The sequence below is a fragment of the Balaenoptera acutorostrata genome, chromosome 14 (genome assembly GCF_949987535.1).
Source record: "Balaenoptera acutorostrata chromosome 14, mBalAcu1.1, whole genome shotgun sequence".
In the NCBI taxonomy this organism is placed as follows: Eukaryota; Metazoa; Chordata; class Mammalia; order Artiodactyla; family Balaenopteridae; genus Balaenoptera; species Balaenoptera acutorostrata.
In genome coordinates, this window is record NC_080077.1 from 31,050,962 (window position 1) to 31,070,476 (window position 19,515).

At 39.0% G+C, this 19,515-nt stretch overlaps 2 protein-coding genes across 7 annotated transcripts in view; one reads left to right on the plus strand and one right to left on the minus strand.

Moving 5' to 3' along the window:
* Positions 1-7,898, minus strand: LOC103009852 (60S ribosome subunit biogenesis protein NIP7 homolog). Of its 3 annotated transcripts, XM_057528120.1 has the most exons (5): positions 7,814-7,898; positions 5,067-5,109; positions 4,787-4,908; positions 2,347-4,180; positions 1-1,973 (listed from the first exon to the last, which is right to left on the minus strand). In XM_057528120.1, the coding sequence occupies exon 5, from the start codon at positions 1,912-1,914 to the stop codon at positions 1,372-1,374; it is 543 nt and encodes a 180-aa protein (XP_057384103.1). In that variant the 5' UTR covers positions 1,915-1,973; positions 2,347-4,180; positions 4,787-4,908; positions 5,067-5,109; positions 7,814-7,898; the 3' UTR covers positions 1-1,371. The 3 variants fall into 3 exon arrangements, with proteins under 3 accessions (XP_057384103.1, XP_057384105.1, XP_057384104.1); XM_057528122.1 differs by lacking the exon at positions 2,347-4,180; XM_057528121.1 differs by lacking the exon at positions 5,067-5,109 and having other exon boundaries at positions 1-4,180; positions 7,814-7,875.
* Positions 6,653-19,515, plus strand: part of LOC103010543 (pantetheinase) — a 23,453-nt gene continuing 10,590 nt past the window's right edge. For 2 of the 4 annotated variants that reach the window (XM_007190876.2, XM_007190877.3), the window contains exons 1-3: positions 6,653-6,866; positions 8,370-8,500; positions 18,743-18,935. In XM_007190876.2, the coding sequence (XP_007190938.1) occupies positions 6,654-6,866; positions 8,370-8,500; positions 18,743-18,935 (537 nt within the window). In that variant the 5' untranslated portion in view covers position 6,653. Of the gene's footprint in view, positions 6,867-7,837; positions 7,884-8,369; positions 8,501-18,742; positions 18,936-19,515 lie in introns of all 4 variants that reach the window. The other 2 variants (XM_057528119.1, XM_028168674.2) reach the window with 2 other exon arrangements.

The following is a 19,515-nucleotide window of genomic DNA, read 5'->3' on the forward strand; positions in this document are numbered from 1 at the left end:
CATACATTCTTACAATGTAAACAACTTTATCAATCAGATTAATGTCAATAGGAAATTAACACAGTGTTCTAGCCATTAAATATATATATATATATTTTGTAATTGAAAAATGCTTTATTTTTAGAGATGTCACCTTTGGAATTTAAAGTAAGCCGTATATGCACTAAAGAAATTGCTTTACAATACAGGTAGTTAAAATTTTTTTTGTCTGTGATATGTTTTTCACTAAAAAATATTTTAATAATTCTAAAAATAATTTTGGAAGGCATGGGAGAAGGATGGAGGAGCTAAATTATTATTTCAGGGTCTCTGATTAGTGCTTTTTGTCCAGTCCAGTCAGGTAATTTAATATTTATAAGAATATATGTATAAATGAATAACTTTGCTGCACACCTGAAACTAACACAATATTGTACATCAACTATACTTCAATAAAAAAATTTTCTTAATTAAAAAAAACAAAAGATTTGTAAGAGAAATTGTTTTAGAAATCAAGGTGATAGAAATAACACTCAGCCTGGGATCATACCATTCAAGAAAAAGAGCAAGAAAACCACTTGTAAAAACCAAGATAGTATAATCAAAGTATATTCATAGGATCCTACTCTTAGTAACAGAAATACTCAGTATAAACATTACAAAAATAATTCTTACCATTTATTCAACACTATCGTTTGCCAGGCACTGTGCTAGGTGCTTTACGATCATGATTCCTAATTCTAAAAACTATTCTTAGAAAGACGGCTAAGCTGTTTTTTGAACCAGAAGAAGGAAATGAAGCTTATTAAAGTGTAATGACTCATCTAAGGTTATATAGCTGGTAGATGTGAGAACTGGTGTTTGAATCCAAGTTTTTTTTCCACACTACACAGCACCTACCATATAGAAAATCGGCAGAATAAACTGCTCTTACTATTTTATCCAAATTTCATTTGTAAAATCCCAGACACGACCTACTATTCTGATGATAATATCTATCTTTCATAGTATTAATAAATAATTAAGAGAATTCATTACGTTCTTATCATGTGTTTGGAAAACAGTGTTATCACAGATAACAATAATACGCTATTCTTGTCCTCAGTTCCAACAATTTAGAACCTGTTACTCAAAACAAGAAGCCCTCTGATTCAAATATAAAACACAGTATTCTAGTTAGTCATAATCACAGAGATCCGAAACCCCGTTTTTGAGCCATTTCTGCATAATAAGAATCCAGCCTGCATTTGTCCATAATAGAATATTAAACTAAGAAGTCCCTGAAGAGGTCACAGTGTTGACAAAATTCAACATGATGGTGGAGGTTACACAGACACAGGAAACAAAGCTAGGCCCTTTCACACAGCCACAAGTCCTCGCGATGATTTCGTTTTAAGTCAATGTCTCTTCATGCCGCACATATTCCCCAACGTCTGCTTGATGAAATACCACAATCGCCATGGGGTCTACTTTCCTGCAGTCTTGTATAGACTCTGCTGCCATCCCAAAACCTAAAGGGATGCCTGCCATGGAGTACACCACGACTCCCTGGTACCGAGCAGTATTTTCAGCAATTCGACCAAGTCCAGATTTCAGCACATGGTTCCCATACAGGAAGGATTGCTCTGCTCCAGGTTTTATCCACACTTTATACTTGACATAGGGTGCTAGGTAATCCAGAGCTGTGATGTGCAACCGAAACTTGTGGGTCTTGGTGAATTTTCCAAAGCACGTCCCCTGCGACACCAGCTTGTCACCGGAGATATTGGCGGCCAACTTCAAAATCTTCTCACTCACGTAGTACCCCTGGTCGTTGTGCATCCTGAAACAGTAGGTGCCGTCGGGCCTGTCGACCAGCAGCTGAAGATTCTCCCAGATGTATTTTGCTATCTTCTCAAACATTACACGCGTCTCCTCTTCAGTCAGAGGCCTCATTTTCCCACTGGGTTGGAACGCCAGATCCTCATGCCTCAGTAGCCGTTAAATATTAATATCTAGGTGCATATATTTAGAAGCAATAAAGAGATAGATTTCTAATCTTTTATCACACACACTAGAATTCTGACTCTGATCCTACTTCTGATTACCAGCTACGATTTTGCAGTGTGGATTTTTTCCCAACACCACCTAGCAAATTTCTGACACTAGCTGGGTGTCCAAGAGTTCAATTCAATTCTGACACCATCTACCTGCAGATAGCGTTAGATCCCACAAGACTGCCCTCTCCCCATGTCAGACTCTGGTTGCAAGCCCAGATTGTCCCCTGTCCTTCTGACCAACTGGCTGTAGATTAGAAGTTTCATGGACCTTCTCCTTAGGTTTGATGAATTTCCCAGGGTGCTCAGAGAACTCAAACAGTTTACTTACTTGATTACCAGTTTATGACAAAAGGATATAACTCAGGAACAGTCAGATGGAAGAGATGCATAGGGTGAGGTACGGGGAAGGGGCTCTGAGATTCCATGCCCTCTGGAGCACGCTACTCTCTCTACATGTCTTCTTGTTCACAAACCAGAAAGCTCTCTGAACCCCATCATGACATAGGTATGACTGATTAAACCATTGATCGTTGATGATTAAACCCAGTCCCTAGCTCCTCTCCCCTCTCTGAAGGTCAGGGGGTTGCAACTGAAAGTTCCAAGCTTCTAATCACTTGGTTGATTCTCCTGGCAACCAGCTCCCAGCCTTAGGTGCTTTCCAAGAGTCACTTCATTAACAAAACAAAAGACATGTTTATTGCTCTCATCAAAGAAAATTCCAAGGATTTTAAAAGCTCTGTGGAGGATAAAGACCAAATATATATTTCTTATTATGAGTCACAATACTGCACATAAAACACGTGTGTGTGCACAGATATACACACATGTTCACATGGCTCCGCAGAGTCCACCAGATGTCCACAATTCTCATCTCATCTCATCCTCAAAACCACCCTGTGAGATCAGCATTTTGTTGACCTCCCTTAAATCAGCTGGATCAGCTGGGAAGATAACTGATAAGGGAAATAAACTATCCTGTGTCCCACAGCAAACTAGTGGCAGTGCTGGGACAAGAATTAGTCTAATCCCTTAAACGCCACATTTATTGTTTCTTTTGTGTACCCATAGGCAGATAGGATAGGGGGTCCCCGGAGGAAAAGAACCAGACCTAGCTTTCTTAACATGAGAAAAGCCATTTTAGACCTAAGCCATTTTGTAATCTAAGCCTGTCCACAATGCTTGTCTTTGCAGAAGAATAGGTCTCGGTAGATAATGGTTTTAAGGAAACAAAGGAATTAAAGAAAAAACAGCTCTTACCAGGCCAGAAGATAACCATATTGGAGACAATATATCAGTTGTAAAGACTACCAGTTCTGTTTCAAAAGTAAAGATCAGCCTTAAGCACATTTTTGAGCTGTTTTGCGGATCCAAACCCCCAATGAGCACTCAACCACCAGGCTGACTAGAACCTAAGTAAGGATGATGCTGACCTTTCCTAACCCTCCTGACTTCAGTCAACTAGAGCCTGGACTCTGCCAACCTTGGCCCCTAGTCTGTGCTGAATTCTTCTTTGCTCAGGGCCCTTCAGGAATATGAATGTGCCCTTAGCTTAAAACTTCCCCAATTTTGCGGTTTGGGAGACATTGCATTGGGAAATATCCCCGGTGTTCTTCTTACTTGTTGGAAATAAAAGAATCCTTCCTTCTGCTCTTTGGCTTGATTGTATCTTTTGGCTCAACACCCACCAAGAGGCAAACCCATTTTGGGGGTAACATTAGGGGTCAGGACATTCAGCTCAGGCATCATAGCGGAGGCTATTGGTGTCCCACCAGTTCTAATTTAAGCTGATGGATGGCATTCTACTGCAAGAACCACAATTGTCCACCTAAAGGCTTCTCCCAGCTGGTATGTGCCAAGGTAGGCCAGAAATGCCAACTTGATGTGGTAGTAAATGTCGGGGGAGGGGAAGGGTTCTATAGCCCAGTGATTAAATCTCTGTCTTGTAGTGGGCTTGTGTTCCTGGGCTGTGACCTTCACAAGTGTTTCTTAGCTGTTTCCTTTCCCCATAGTTGAGACAGGCAAGCTAGAGGGGATTAGAGATGGGGTTTCCCCGGCCCCCAGGAAGGTTAGGCTCTAGTAAGTTGTTTCCATGGAAGGCAGGCTTTGGTTAAGAGGACAGAATGCTCCGGACTTACTTCAAAGTAGGTGTATTTTTCCTCCTCCTAGAAGAAGCACAAGGAGTTTTATTTGCTCATTATTCGCCCAGAAAACCTGGTTGGGCTTCTGGAGTAAAAGTCACAAAAGTGTGAGGGCCCCCCTCACACTTTGATTTGTCCTGTGAGTCCAGTTCTCTGATGTACCTAAAAAAGTTGCTGCTTTTCAGTTGTTCAGCTTTTTTCTTATTGAGAAAATGGTAGAGATGACTTGCAAGCTCTTTCTATATCAGACTAGAAACACAATGGAAGCTTCTTATTTAATATTTTTATTCTAATAAGATCAAAGAAGTAATTTTTTTAATCTCCTGGTGACTCATTCCAGTTTTAACTTTTCTTTCAGAGCTTCCTTTATAAATTCTTATGGAATGACTGCATCTCCTTGTAAAAAATTAATCAACAGAAACCTCAATTAAATAGAGCTGGAAGACCAGAAGGGGGAGTTCTCGTGCCCCGTGACAATAGCAGAGCCAAACAGGAAGAAGACCACTTCTCTTCTTCCTGGCGAGAACTCAGCCAAGGAAAAGCCATGGACTTTTTGTTTACTCTAGCCCTCTCAACTTCCTTTTTCTCTCTATGTAAGCATTCTCCTTCCCTTGCCGTGGGGGGGCTCACCATGGTGGCAGATCCTGAATTGTAGTTCTCTGCAGATCCCGGATAAACCCATCTTTGCTGGAGAAAGATCTGGTAGTCTGTTTTGGGTCAACATCCTTGTGAAGTATGTGTATCCCAGCCACCTGGGAAGGGAAAGCCCAAAGGAGGTCAGCAAGCAGAGAGAGCTGGTATTTGCGATAGACTTAGGAAGACCAGGCAAACACAGCCTCCTGGCTACTTTGGTAGCCACAGAATAAATTTACTGCAGTCCTGAAGTAAAACAAAAAAAAATCATACATACCCATCTGCAAATTGAACTATAAAAACACCATCCAAAGTGAAATCTAAAAACAAAACAAATAATCATAAACACTAATTCTGTAAATATAAAATATGTTATACTTAATTCACAAGTAAAATAAAATTTGCCTACTTATTCCATACCAAAATCTATAAGCTCTTTTTCTATTTTCTATTATTTTCCTCTCTTCTCTCTCCCTCTATCTCCCTCTTATTCTCCCTCTCATTCTTTATACTCCCCTCTCTATGACTCGCATGGTATGCAGCCTCTAAGATGGTCCCCAATGATCCCTGCCTCATTCATGCCCTTGTGTAGTCCCCTCCCAACAAGTGTACTGACTTGCTTTTAATGAATACAATACAACACAAATGATGGGCTGTCACTTCCCAGATGACAATACTAAAGACGGTGACTTCTGTCTTGGGTGGTGGGGTCTCTTGCTCTCTGGCTTTGAGGGAACCTACATGCCATAATGTGAGTGTTCTTTTAGTGTGGCCTGAGGCCTTTGTGGCAAAGAACTTATTGGGCCATAACCAGTGAGGACCCAACGCCTGCCATCAGCTGTGTGAGCCTGGAGCTGAGAAGTGAATCTTTCCCCAGTCAAGTTTTGAGGTAACTGCAGCCTTTGCAGACTTGTGAAAGAGACCCTGGGCTAGAGGAACCCAGCCAAGCTGCCCCAGGATTCCTGACCCACAGAAAATGTGAGATCATACACGTTTGCTGTTAGAAGCCACTACTTTTGGGGGGTGATCTGTTACATAGGAATGGACAATGAATAGCCCTTTTCTATTCCCCTTTGTTCTGACTCTTTGCCATTTTGTGCAAACCAAAGTGAACAAAGTATGAAGCTCAAATATTCGCATGATGATATTAATAATAATTTCAAAATTGAAAAGTTATTTATTTTTCAAATTATTTACATAGACTACTAGGTGCTGAAGTTCTCAAAGGTATGAATTCCAAAAATCCATGTGTTGAAGTCCTAACCCCCTGTACTCCAGAAAGTGACCTTATTTGGAAATAATATCATTTCAGATGTAATTCGTTAAGATGACGTCTTACTGGAGTAGGGTGGGCACTAAATCCATTAACACGTGTCCTTGTAAAGAGAGGAAACTGGGACTCAGGTATGCACACAGGGAGAATACCGGGTGAAGACACACAGGGAGAAGACAGCAAAACACCGGGAAAGAGGCGTGAACAGATCTTTCCCTCACAGCCCTCAGGAGGAACCAATTCTGCTGACCCCCTTCCTCTGAAACTTCTAGCCTCCAGGAATGACAGAGAATACATTTCTGTTGTTTAAGCCGCCCAGTGTGTGGCACTTTGTTATGACAACCCCAGCAAAGGAAAACACACATGCATTTTCTTATTTGATCCTCAAAAACTCTTGCAAAAAGAAGGTCATTTGTTTCATAAAATCTGATTACATCTACATCTATGATGTAAAACCACAAGGCTTTCTTAAACTTAGCTTTTGTAATTTATTTTTAAAGTACTAAGTTCTGGGAACCACGTGATTGCTTGTGTTTCCTCCCTGTAAATATCAGAGCTTGCTCTGCTTTTCAGCAATTGTTGGACTTCAGCATGACTATGTCTCAGTTGCTGGATCATGTGGCAATTTTGTTTTTCTGTGTCTTAAAAGCCAGCTCTCTGCATACGTTTACTGCAGCTGTTTATGAGCATGCAGTGATATTGCCTAATGCCACCCTGATACCGGTGTCCCATGAAGAGGCCTTGCTATTAATAAACCAAAATCTGGATCTTTTGGAGGGAGCAATCACATCAGCATCAAAGCAGGTACCGTTTCTCAAGTGTGCTGGCTTCTACGTAGAGAAAAGGGTGGGGTCTTAGGAGACAGAATCACTGTCAGGGTCAATTACACTTTTGAATGACATATGTGTCTGGGTAGCCAAGACCTTCTTTTACAGAGTCCTCCCTGCTCCTAGTTATTAGAGCAAAGGCACTATTACATGCTTCCCTTGTAGTGAGAGCAACATTTTGAAAAGAACGGCTGGTTATTAAGTGGCAACAAACTTTTGAGGAACTTGCTGTAAATTCAACAATTTTGTTGCTCTTTTCTGCTACAGATGGAGGGTGAAGGACAGATGGGTGAGGGATCAGTTGCTATTCTTAGAGTGTTTGTGGCCTTGGTGTACTTCTGTGCTCTTAAGAGTTTGCAGGTTTTTAGGTTACTTCATAACACCAAGACGATTAAATGTAAATTGCATTGTGTATTATATACAGTGTGTATTATATACTTCATACTTCATTCTAATTACAAGACAAAAGTACATATGTTAATGCATAGTAAGTCCTTGAGTTGAATGAAGGGTTAAGTTTAAGTGTGTGGTTTGGACGAATATAGTTGAAATAAGCTATTCGTAGATCAGGTAAACAAGGGATATATAAAGTCTGATGAAAGTCATGGATATATACATATGACATATATCTATCAACATACATTCTTCTACATGCAAAGGTTTAAAAAGGTTATTAAGGGGACTTCCCTGGTAGTACAGTGGTTAAGACTCCGAGCTCCCAATGCAGGGGGCCTGGGTTCGATCCCTGGTCAGGGAACTAGATCCCACATGCATGCTGCAACTAAGAGTTCGCATGCCACAACTAAGGAGCCGGCAAGCTGCAACTAAGGAGCCTGCCTGCCGCAACTAAGACCCAGAGCAACCAAATTAATTAATTAATTAATTAATTAGCAGGTTATTAAGAATTCTGAGGTTCTTTTTCACCTTAGTCCAACTATTTCCTTAAAGGCCACACAGCAGCTTCCAGGATGGTCTTCCTACTGAAGGCGCCCAGGTGAGCTCACGTTGTACCTCTAGGCCTGGCACCCTTCAGGTAACTGTGTCAGAGCTCCCTTCTGAGAAGCAGGAATCACATTTGCAGGGTATGAGGCAGGAAAGGTTGGGCGGAGGAGAGAGTGATAAATCAATCCTGACACATTCAGGCAAAATAATTGGCCAAAGGTCAGGGAGAGGGTTTATCCAAGGAAGAGTTAGGTTTATAGTTAACAACCACAGTGAGTGGCAAGCCTGAGAATAGCCTGGAAAAATATTAACAGCTATGAAAGGATGAAAAAGTTACATAGAAATGATTACTGTGGGATTAGAAAATGAAAGTGGTTGGGCAAAGAAAATAAATTATAAAAATATAGAAAGCAAAAGAATAAGGTGGGGGAAAAAACCCCGAATGTTTGTTCTTCAGCTACTCAGGTCCTCTTGCAGGCCCCGTTTTTGACTGTTTGCTTATTTGAGAAATATTTGGATTCAGCTCCATTTTTAACAGGGTGCACATATTATTGTGACTCCAGAAGACGGTATTTATGGCTTTAACTTCAGCAGGGAATCTATCTACCCATACTTGGAGGACATCCCAGACCCTCAAGTGAACTGGATCCCTTGTAATAATCCCAACAGGTAAAGAAACATATTGTGGAAAATTTAACCATGAACATGAACTTACTTCACCTGGGAAAACTTTGTAAAAGATCACTGTATAAGATTTACTATTGACTCTAAGTTTCAAGACAGTTTTATAATTTTTCATCTCCTACAGATATGTGTATTAGGAAAGTGAATATGAATTATGATATCACAAAAGTCAGTGCTGTAACGTAACATAGAAATGATCAAATTCAATGTGAATTTCCACTGGGGGAATGATCTGGAGAGGATAGCATAACTTAGGGCCACACGGTGGTTGGCTAGAGGAAGAACCATATCCAAACTCACCTCTTCTGACTCCTTGCCAGTGAACAGAAAATTCTTTCCCTATGTAGGTCTGTACTTTTAAAACTATGTGAGAAAATAGTGAAACAGAGTCACATGTCAGTTTAAGATTAAAATTTTTCCTTTCACATGAATAAGATAGCTGGATGAGGTTAATATATACGAAATTCTTAAAGCTTAAGGTGATAACCTAAGAGGTGATATAGCAGAACTGTGTAAGTGGTTTACATCAAGTCTAGAATAAGAAATATGAAGTCTGATAAAAGTAGCACTATTATTTTTAATATAAGCAAAACAATACAAACTGTGTACAAATGTTTTAGAGAATCACGTCAGTTAGCTCACTTCTTTCCAAGTGTATTATTGCTAAAATTGTAGGAGTTCCTCTTTTGGAACTGCTCTCAAAACCACACAAACAACTGTATCTGCTTATAGAGACACCTTGATTTTGACAAAGTTCAATATTATTTATCTTAATCATCTACCTTATATTTCATTACATCATAATTTTTTCTTATTTAACCATGTCTTATACCAGAGCTTCAGATTCTAAAGGGCAAGCACTGTTATGACTTCCATTTTGAATTGACTTCATTTGTTTCTGAATGACCTTTCCCTAGAGCCAAATTTCCTAGGGTCTTCTGAAAATCCCCACCAGGGTGTTCCATTTGTTCCATTTCAAGAAGTCTGGTAGGAGAGGGAGGAACCAACATGGCAGAGTAGAAGGACATGCTCTCACTCCCTCTTGTGAGAACACCAGAATCACAACTAGCTGCTGGACAATTATCAACAGGAAGACACTGGAACTCACCAAAAAAGATACCCCACATCCAAAGACAGGAGAAGCCACAATGAGACGGTAGGAGGGGTGCAATCACAGAAAAATCAAATCCCATAACTGCTGGGTGGGTGACTCACAGACTGGAGAACACTTATATCACAGAAGTCCACCCACTGGAGTGAAGGTTCTGAGCCCCACGTTAGGCTTCCCAACGTGGAGGTCCAGCAACGGGAGGAGGAATTCCTAGAGAATCAGTCTTTGAAGGCTAGTGGGATTTGATTGCAGGACTTTGACAGGACTGTGGGAAACAGAGACTTCATTCTTGGAGGGCACACACAAAGTAGTGTGAGCATCAGGACCCAGGGGAAGGAGCAGTGACCCCATAGGAGACTGAACCAGACCTACCTCCTAGTGTTGGAGGATTTCCTGCAGAGGCAGGGGGTGGCTGTGGCTCACTGTGAGGACAAGGACACTGGCAGCAGAAGTTCTCGGAAGTACTCCTTGGTGTGAGCCCTCCCAGAGTCCATCATTAGCCCCATGAAAGAGCCCAGGTAGTCTCCAGTGTTGGGTTGCCTCAGGCCAAACAACCAACAGGGAGGGAACCCAGCCCCACCCATCAACAGTCAAGAGGATTAAAGTTTTACTGAGCTCTGCCCCCCAAAGCAACAGTCAGCTCTACCCACCACCAGTCCCTCCCATCAGGAAACTTGCACGAGCCTCTTAGATAGCCTCATCCACCAGAGGGAAGACAGCAGAAGCAAGAACTACAATCCTGCAGCCTGTGGAACAAAAACCACATTCACAGAAAGATAGACAAAATGAAAAGGCAGAGGGCTATGTACCGGATGAAAGAACAAGATAAAACACCAGAAAAAAACTAAATGAAGTGGAGATATGCAACCTTCCAGAAAAAGAATTCAGAATAATGATAGTGAAGATGATCCAGGACCTCGGAAAAAGAATGGAGGCAAAGATCGAGAAGGTGCAAGAAATGTTTAACAAAGACCTAGAAGAATTAAAGAACAAACAAACAGAGATGAACAATACAATAACTGAAATGAAAACTACACTAGAAGGAATCAATAGCAGAATAACTGAGGCAGAAGAACAGATAAGTGACATGGAAGACAGGATGGTGGAATTCACTGCTGTGGAACAGACTAAAGAAAAAAGAATGGAAAGAAATGAAGACAGCCTAAGAGATCTCTGGGACAACATTAAATGCAACAACATTCTCATTATAGGGGTCCCAGAAGGAGAAGAGAGAGAGAAAGGACCCGAGAAAATATTTGAAGAGATTATAGTCGAAAACTTCCCTAACATCAGAAAGGAAATAGCCACCCAAGTCCAGGAAGCACAGTGAGTCCCATACAGTATAAACCCAAGGAGAAACATGCCGAGACACATAGTAATCAAATTGGCAAAAATTAAAGACAAAGAAAAATTATTGAAAGCAGCAAAGGAAAAACAACGAATAACATACAAGGGAACTCCCATAAGGTTAACTGCTGATTTCTCAGGAGAAACTCTACAAGCCAGAAGGGAGCAGCATGATATACTTAAAGTGATGAAAGGGAAGAACCTACAACCAAGATTACTCTATCTGTCAAGGATCTCATTCAGATTCGATGGAGAAATCAAAAGCTTTACAGACAAGCAAACGCTAAGAGAATTCAGCACCACCAAACCACCTCTACAACAAATGCTAAAGGAACTTCTCTAAGTGGGGAAAAGGACCTACAAAAACAAACCCAAAACAATTAAGAAAATGGTCATAGGAACATACATGTCGATAATTACCTTAAACGTAAATGGATTAAATGCTCCAACTAAAAGACAGGCTCACTGAAAGGATACAAGAACAAGACCCATATATATGCTGTCTACAAGAGACCCAAATCAGACCTAGGGACACATACAGACTGAAAGTGAGGGGATGGAAAAAGATATTCCATGCAAATGGAAATCAAAAGAAACCTGGAGTAGCAATACTCATATCAGATAAAAGAGACTTTAAAATAAAGAAGGTTGCAAGAGACAAGGAAGGACACTACATAATGATCAAGGGATCAATCCAAGAAGAAGATATAACAATTATAAATATATATACACCCAACATAGGAGCACCTCAATACATAAGGCAACTGCTAACAGCTATAAAAGAGGAAATTGACAGTAACACAATAATAGTGGGGGACTTTAACACCTCACTTACACCAATGGACAGATCATCCAAAATGAAAATAAATAAGGAAACAGAAGCTTTAAATGACACAATAGACCACATAGATTTAATTGATATTTATAGGACATTCCATCCAAAAACAGCAGATTACACTTTCTTCTCAAGTGTGCACAGAACATTCTCCAGGATAGATCACATCTTGGGCCTCAAATGAAGCCTCAGTAAATTTAAGAAAATTGAAATCATATCAAGCATCTTTTCTGACCACAACACTATGAGATTAGAAATCAATTCCAGCAAAAAAAAATGTAAAAAACACAAACACATGGAGGCTAAACAATACGTTACTAAATAACCAAGAGATCACTGAAGAAATCAAAGAGGAAATCAAAAAATACCTAGACACAAGTGACAATGAAAACACAACGATCCAAAACCTATGGGATGCAGCAAAAGCAGTTCTAAGAGGGAAGTTTATAGCTATACAAGCCTACTTCAAGAAACAAGAAAAATCTCAAATAAAAAATCTAACCTTATGCCTAAAGAAAATAGAGAAAGAAGAACAAACAAAACCCAAAGTTAGCAGAAGGAAAGAAATCATAAAGATCAGAGTAGACATAAATGAAATAGAAACAAAGAAAACAATAGCAAAGATCAATAAAACTAAAAGCTGGTTCTTTGAAAGATAAACAAAATTGATAAACAATTAGCCAGACTCATAAAGAAAAAGAGAGAGAGGACTCACATCAATAAAATTAGAAATGAAAAAGGAGAAGTTACAACAGACACCACAGAAATACAAAACATCCTAAGAGACTACTACAAGCAACTCTATGCCAATAAAATGGACAACCTGGAAGAAATGGACAAATTCTTAGAAAGGTGTAACCTTCCAAGACTGACCAGGAAGAAATAGAAAATATGAACAGACCAGTCACAAGTAATGAAATTGAAACTGTGATTAAAAATCTTCCAACAAACAAAAGTCCAGGACCAGATGGCTTCACAGGTGAATTCTATCAAACATTTAGAGAAGAGCTGACACCCATCTTTCTCAAACTCTTCCAAAAAACTGCAGAGGAAGGAACACTCCCAAACTCATTCTATGAGGTCACCATCACCCTGATACCAAAACCAGACAAAGATACTACAAAAAAATAAAATTACAGACCAATATCACTGATGAATATAGATGCAAAAATCCTCAACAAAATACTAGCAAACAGAATCCAACAACACATTAAAAGGGTCATACACCATGATCAAGTGGAGTTTATCCCAGGGATGCAAGGATTCTTCAATATATGCAAATCAATCAATGTGATACACCATATTAACAAATTGAAAAATAAAAACCATATGATCATCTCCATCGATACAGAAAAGGCTTTTGACAAAATTCAACACCCATTTATGATAAAAACTCTCCAGAAAGTGGGCATAGAAGGAACCTACCTACCATAATAATGGCCATATATGACAAACCCACAGCAAACATCATTCTCAATGGTGAAAAACTGAAAGCATTTCTCTAGGATCAGGAACAAGACAAGGATGTCCACTCTCACCACTATTATTCAACATAGTTTTGGAAGTCCTAGCCATAGCAATCAGAGAAGAGAAAGAAATAAAAGGAATACAAATTGGAAAAGAAGTAAAACTGTCACAGTTTGCAGATGACATGATACTATACATAGAGAATCCTAAAAATGCCACCAGAAAACTGCTAGAGCTAATCAATGAATTTGGTAAAGCTGCAGGATACAAAATTAATGCACAGAAATCTGTTGCATTCCTATACACTAATGATGAAAACTCTGAAAGAGAAATTAAATAAACACTCCCATTTACCACTGCAACAAAAGGAATAAAACACCTAGGAATAAACCTACCTAGGGAGACAAAAGACCTGTATGCAGAAAACTATAAGACACTGATGAAAGAAATTAAAGATGATACCAACAGATGGAGAGATATACCATGTTCTTGGATTGGAAGAATCAATATTGTGAAAATGACTATACTACCCAAAACAATCTACAGATTCAATGCAATCCCTATCAAATTACCAATGGCACTTTTTACAGAACTAGAACAAAAAATCTTAAAATTTGTATAGAGACACAAAAGACCCCGAATAGCCAAAGCAGTCTTGAGGGAAAGCAACGGAGCTGGAGGAATCAGACTCCCTGACTTCAGACTATACTACAAAGCTACAGTAATCAAGACAATATGGTATTGGCACAAAAACAGAAACATAGGGCTTCCCTGGTGGCACAGTGGTTGAGAATCTGCCTGCCAATGCAGGGGACATGGGTTCAAACCCTGGTCTGGGAAGATCTCACCTGCCGCAGAGCAGCTGGGCCAGTGAGCCACAATTACTGAGCCTGTGTGTCTGGAGTTTGTGCTCCGCAACAAGAGAGGCCAAGACAGTGAGAGGCCTGCGCACCGCAATGAAGAGTGGCCCCTGCTCACCGCAACTAGAGAAAGCCCTCGCCCAGAAACGAAGACCCAACACAGCTTAAATAAATAAATAAATAAATAAATAGTGTTCCCTTTAAAAAAAAAAAAACAGAAACATAGATCAATGGAACAAGATAGGAAGCCCAGAGATAAACCCACACACCTATGGTCAACTAATCTATGACAAAGGAGGCAAGGATATACAATGGAGAAAAGACAGTCTCTTCAATAAGTGGTGCTGGGAAAACTGGACAGCTACATGTAAAAGAATGAAATTAGAACACTCCCTAACACCATACACAAAAATAAACTCAAAATGGATTCGAGACCTAAATGTAAGACTGGACACTGTAAAACTCTTAGAGGAAAACATAGGCAGAACACTCTTTGACATAAATCACAGCAAGATCTTTTTTGAGCCACCTCCTAGAGTAATGGAAATAAAAACAAAAATAAACAAATGGGACCTAATGAAACTTAAAACCTTTTGCACAGCAAAGGAAACCATAAACAAGACGAAAAGACAACACTCAGAATGGGAGAAAATATTTGCAAACGAATCAACGGACAAAGGATTAATCTCCAAAATACATAAACAGCCCATGCAGCTCAATATTAAAAAAACAAACAACCCAATCAAAAAATGGGCACAAGACCTAAATAGACATTTCTCCAAAGAAGACATACAGATGGCCAAGAAGCACATGAAAAGCTGCTCAACATCACTAATTATTAGAGAAATGCAAATCAAAACTGCAATGAGGTATCACCTCACACCAGTTAGAATGGGCACCATCAGAAAATCTACAAACAACAAATGCTGGAGAGGGTGTGGGGAAAAGGGAACCCTCTTGCACTGTTGGTGGGAATGTAAATTGATACAGCCACCCTGCAGAACAGTATGGAGATCCCTTAAAAAACTAAAAATAGAATTACCATATGACCCAGCAATCCCACTACTGGGTATATACCCAGAGAAAACCATAATTCAAAAAGACACATGAACCCCAATGTTCATTGCAGCAGTATTTACAATAGCCAGGTCATGGAAGCAACCTAAATGCCCATCGATGGACGAATGGATAAAGAAGATGTGGTACATATATACAATGGAATATTACTCAGCCATAGAAAGGAACGAAATTGGGTCATTTGTTGAGACATGTAAGGCACGTGTAAGTGTAAGTGTAAGACGTGTAAGTGTCCATTCTACCACTTCAGGTGATTTGAAAAGACATGGGATAAATATGCTTCAAGTGGTCCAGTGTATTGTATTTATATCTGCATTTCAGATATGACTTGATGCACACAAGGGGGGAAAACTATCAAATGGTCATTTTTTATATAAATGCACTGAGATAATAATTTTTTAAGATGCAGTTTCCTATCCTTGTTGGTCTTTTTCAATGATATGTTTTGTGGATGATTGCTATGGTTTTGCTTATATTGCCAGCAGATGACACCAAATTTTCTTATAGTAAGTTCTCAGACCTAATGTACAGCATGGTGACTATAGTTAACAATACTGTATTGTATATTTGAAAGTTGCTTTGGGAGTAGATTTTAAATGTTCTCACCATAACAACAATAAAATTGTAATTCTGTGAGGTGAAGGATAATCACATTGTGGTAAGCACTTCTCAATATATACATGTATCAAATCATCACATTTTACATCTTAAACTTATACAGTGTTATATACCACTTCTATCTCAATGCAACTGGGGGAAAAACACAATAACTCCTGACTTCCCCCTCCCTTCAGCCCTTGGCAACCATCATTCGGCTTTCTTTCTCTATGATTAACCACTCTAGCTACTTCATATAAGTGGAATTGTACCTTATTTATCTTTTTGTGATTGGCTTATTTCACTTAGCATAATGCTCTTAAGGTTCATCTATAATGTAGCATGTTCAGAACTTCCTTTCCTTTTAAGTATGAATAATACTCTATTTTATGTATATAGTACAACATTTTGCTTGTCCATTTATCCATCAATGGATATTTGGGTTTCTTCTACCTTTTAACTATTGTGAATAATGCTGCTATAAATGTGGGTGTACAAACATGTCTTTGAGACCCTGCTTTCAATTTTTTGGATATATACACAAACGTGTAATTGCTGGATCATATGGTAGTTCTATTTTTAATTTTTTGAGGAATTGCTAGACTGGTTTCCACAGTGGCTGCACCATTTACATTCTCATCAACAGTGCTCAAGTGTTCCAGTTTCTTCAAATCCTCACTGGCAATTGTTCTTCTATTTTTTTTTTAATAACTGCTATCTTAATGGGTTTGAGGTATCTTGTCATGGTTTTGATTAGCATTTCCCTATAATCAATGAAGTTGAGCATATTTTCATGTGCTTATTGGCCATTTGTGTATCTTCTTTGGAGAAAATTTTGTTCAAGACTTTTGCCTATTTATTTATTTAATTTTTTTGGCTGCGTTGGGTCTTAGTTGTGGTAACCAGGGATTGATCCTGCATCCCCTGCATTGAAAGGCAGATTCTTTACCACTGGACCACCAGATAATTCCCTTTGTTTTTTTTTAAATTAATTAATTAATTAATTAATTAATTAATTAATTTTATTTTTTTGGCTTTGTCTTTTGCCCATTTTTGAATCAGGTTTTTGTTGCTGTCGTTGATTTTTAAGAGTTCTCTGTGTATTCTGGACATTAATATTAACATACAATGTCCTTTGTTTCTCATAACCTTTTTTGATTTAAAGTCTGTCTGGTCTAATATTAACATAGAATATCTTAATTTCTCCCTCACTTTTTTTTTTTTTTTTTCTCCCTCACTTTTGAAGGACGGTTTTGCCAGAGACAGGGTTTTTAGTTGACAGTATTTTTCTTTCAACACTTTAAATATATCAGCCCATTGTTTCCTGGCCTCCAAACTGTCTGATTAAAAACTGCTGATAATCTTATTGGAGATCCTTTGTATATTATAAATCATTTCTCTCTTGCTGCTTTCAAAATTATGATTTGTCTTTGTCTTTTGAAAGTTTGATTATGTGTCTTAATATGGGTCTCTTTGAGTTCATCCTTTTTAGAGATCATTGCCTGTTTGAGTCTGTCTTTGAATCTCTTTTGTAAATTTTCTGTTTCAGTTACTGTAGTTTTCAGCCCCAGAATTTGGTTAGGGGGGGCGGGGTTTCTATCTCTTTATTGATATTTCCATTTTGTTCATACATCATTATCTTGACTTTCTCCATGTCTTTCTTTAGTTCTTTGAACATCTTTAAGACAGTTGTCTTAAAGTCTTTGTCCAGTAGTTATGCCATATGGTCTTTCTCCAGGATAGTTTTTATTGGTTTATTTTTTCCCATTGAATGGGTCATATTTTCCTGTTTGTTTGTATTCCTTATGATTTTTTATTGATAAGTGGGCATCTGAATCTTATAATGTGATAACTCTGGAAATCAAATTCTCCCCCTTCTCCAGGGTTTTATGTCTTTTGTTTGTTTATTTTGATTGTTGTAGGCTGTCTCCATGCTGGGAGTAAGCTTAAAGTCTTCTCAGGTCTTTTCTTAGTCTATGACTTTCCCCGGGCATATGCAGTGATCTTCTAAATTCTGCTTTTCCATGTCCTAGTCCTTTAATGTCTGGCTCCAAAAAGGGGTAAAAAAGAAGGTACTGGTGCTTTAAATCCCCTAGAAGTCATTTCAGCCAGTGGGGGAAGTACTTGCAACAGTATATGTAATAATGGCCTGTCTCTGTGTGTGTACCTCCATGAACAGAGCAGTTATCAGTGATCAGAACCAGACCCCTGATGTTTGGAAGACAGGATCCTTAGGGCCCACCTTGCTCCTACAAATTTGGAGCAAGTTGCTCCAAGAACACCTGCATGGCTGCCTGCAGTGGGGTGGGTTTGGGGGGCTGGGGCATGGATAGCCCCTGCTGAGCTAAGAGCTTAAATTGACTCAACCTGACTGCAATTTACCTTCCAAGCATTTCCCTGGAAGTTTCATGTCTTTGAATAGACTCCAGATTTCCAAAATAATTATGTCAGCTGGATTCTTGTAGGGCAAGTTTTATCTACGTAGAGAGGTGGATTCCTGGCGCTTCCTACTCTGCCATCTTTCCACAATCATCCTACTTCCAAAATGTTATTCTTTCATTCAAAATATTTTTTAATATCTTTTTTCTTTCAAGCATGTGTTCGGTGAACAGGAGGTGCGTGTCTTTGCCCCCAAATATCTATAAGATGTGACCTACAAGATGAGCACATAAATGAATATATGATTATAGATGATGATAAATGCCATAAGAATATACATGGCCTGGAGTCTTATCCTAGAATAGTTTCCTAGAACCAAATTCCCACAAGCATGGACTTCCTCTGAAGTCTCTTCTTGTTTTAATCCTTCCCTTCTATCTATGCTATTTAGAATTTATTTTTGTGTATATCACATAAGTTCAGGCAATTATCATTCTGAATTTAATTAAATGCTAAGTTTGATTTTTTTTCCTCTTCCAATGAACACATACCAGATTTGGCCGCACCCCAGTGCAAGAAAGGCTCAGCTGTCTGGCCAAGGACAACTCCATCTACATCATGGCAAATATTGGGGACAAGAAGCCATGCAATACCAGTGACCCTCACTGTCCCCCTGATGGTCGTTACCAATACAACACTGATGTGGTGTTTGATTCTGAGGGGAAACTGGTGGCCCGCTACCACAAGGTAGAATTCATCTGCAAATAATTCAACTACTGAATTGCTTACCAAAATAAAGTGGACAAGAAGGGGAAAAAAATCACCATTGTTGATAATAACAAGCTTACTTTAAAAGCAGAGGAGAGACAAAGCATAGAAAGTAATGATTATTTGTGGTAAGGTCCTAGAAAAGGGAGGTTTCCTGTACATTTAGGAACACAGGAACGTGTCATTAGGAGTATGTGATAATCAGTAGAAGCTACCTGTTTTGAAATAAAATGTTGCCTTTTGGACTTTGTCCTTTTAATGACATGCCCTGGCAAAGGGTCAAGGCTAGAATGAAAAACTCCTTACCAGATAGACTTGGTTTTAAAGAGAAAGGAGGAAAGAAAGTTCTTTGTCCACAGAAAATTGTTATGTGTTCTTGGCAAATAGAAGTTATCTGTTTCACTCCTATGTCTCTAATAATTGAGAAGGTCTTAATAGATAAGGATTCCCTTCTACAGATCTATCAAATGTGGAAATTAAACCAAAGGCATAGTAATCCTATCAGCATAGTGATCTTTGATTTTCTAATGCTCTTTCCCTGCAGAGACAGTGGTGGTAG

Coding starts and splice junctions, on each gene's coding strand:
- LOC103009852 (XM_057528122.1), bottom strand. CDS start 1,914: ATGAGGCCTCTGACTGAAGAGGAGACGCGTGTAATGTTTGAGAAGATA.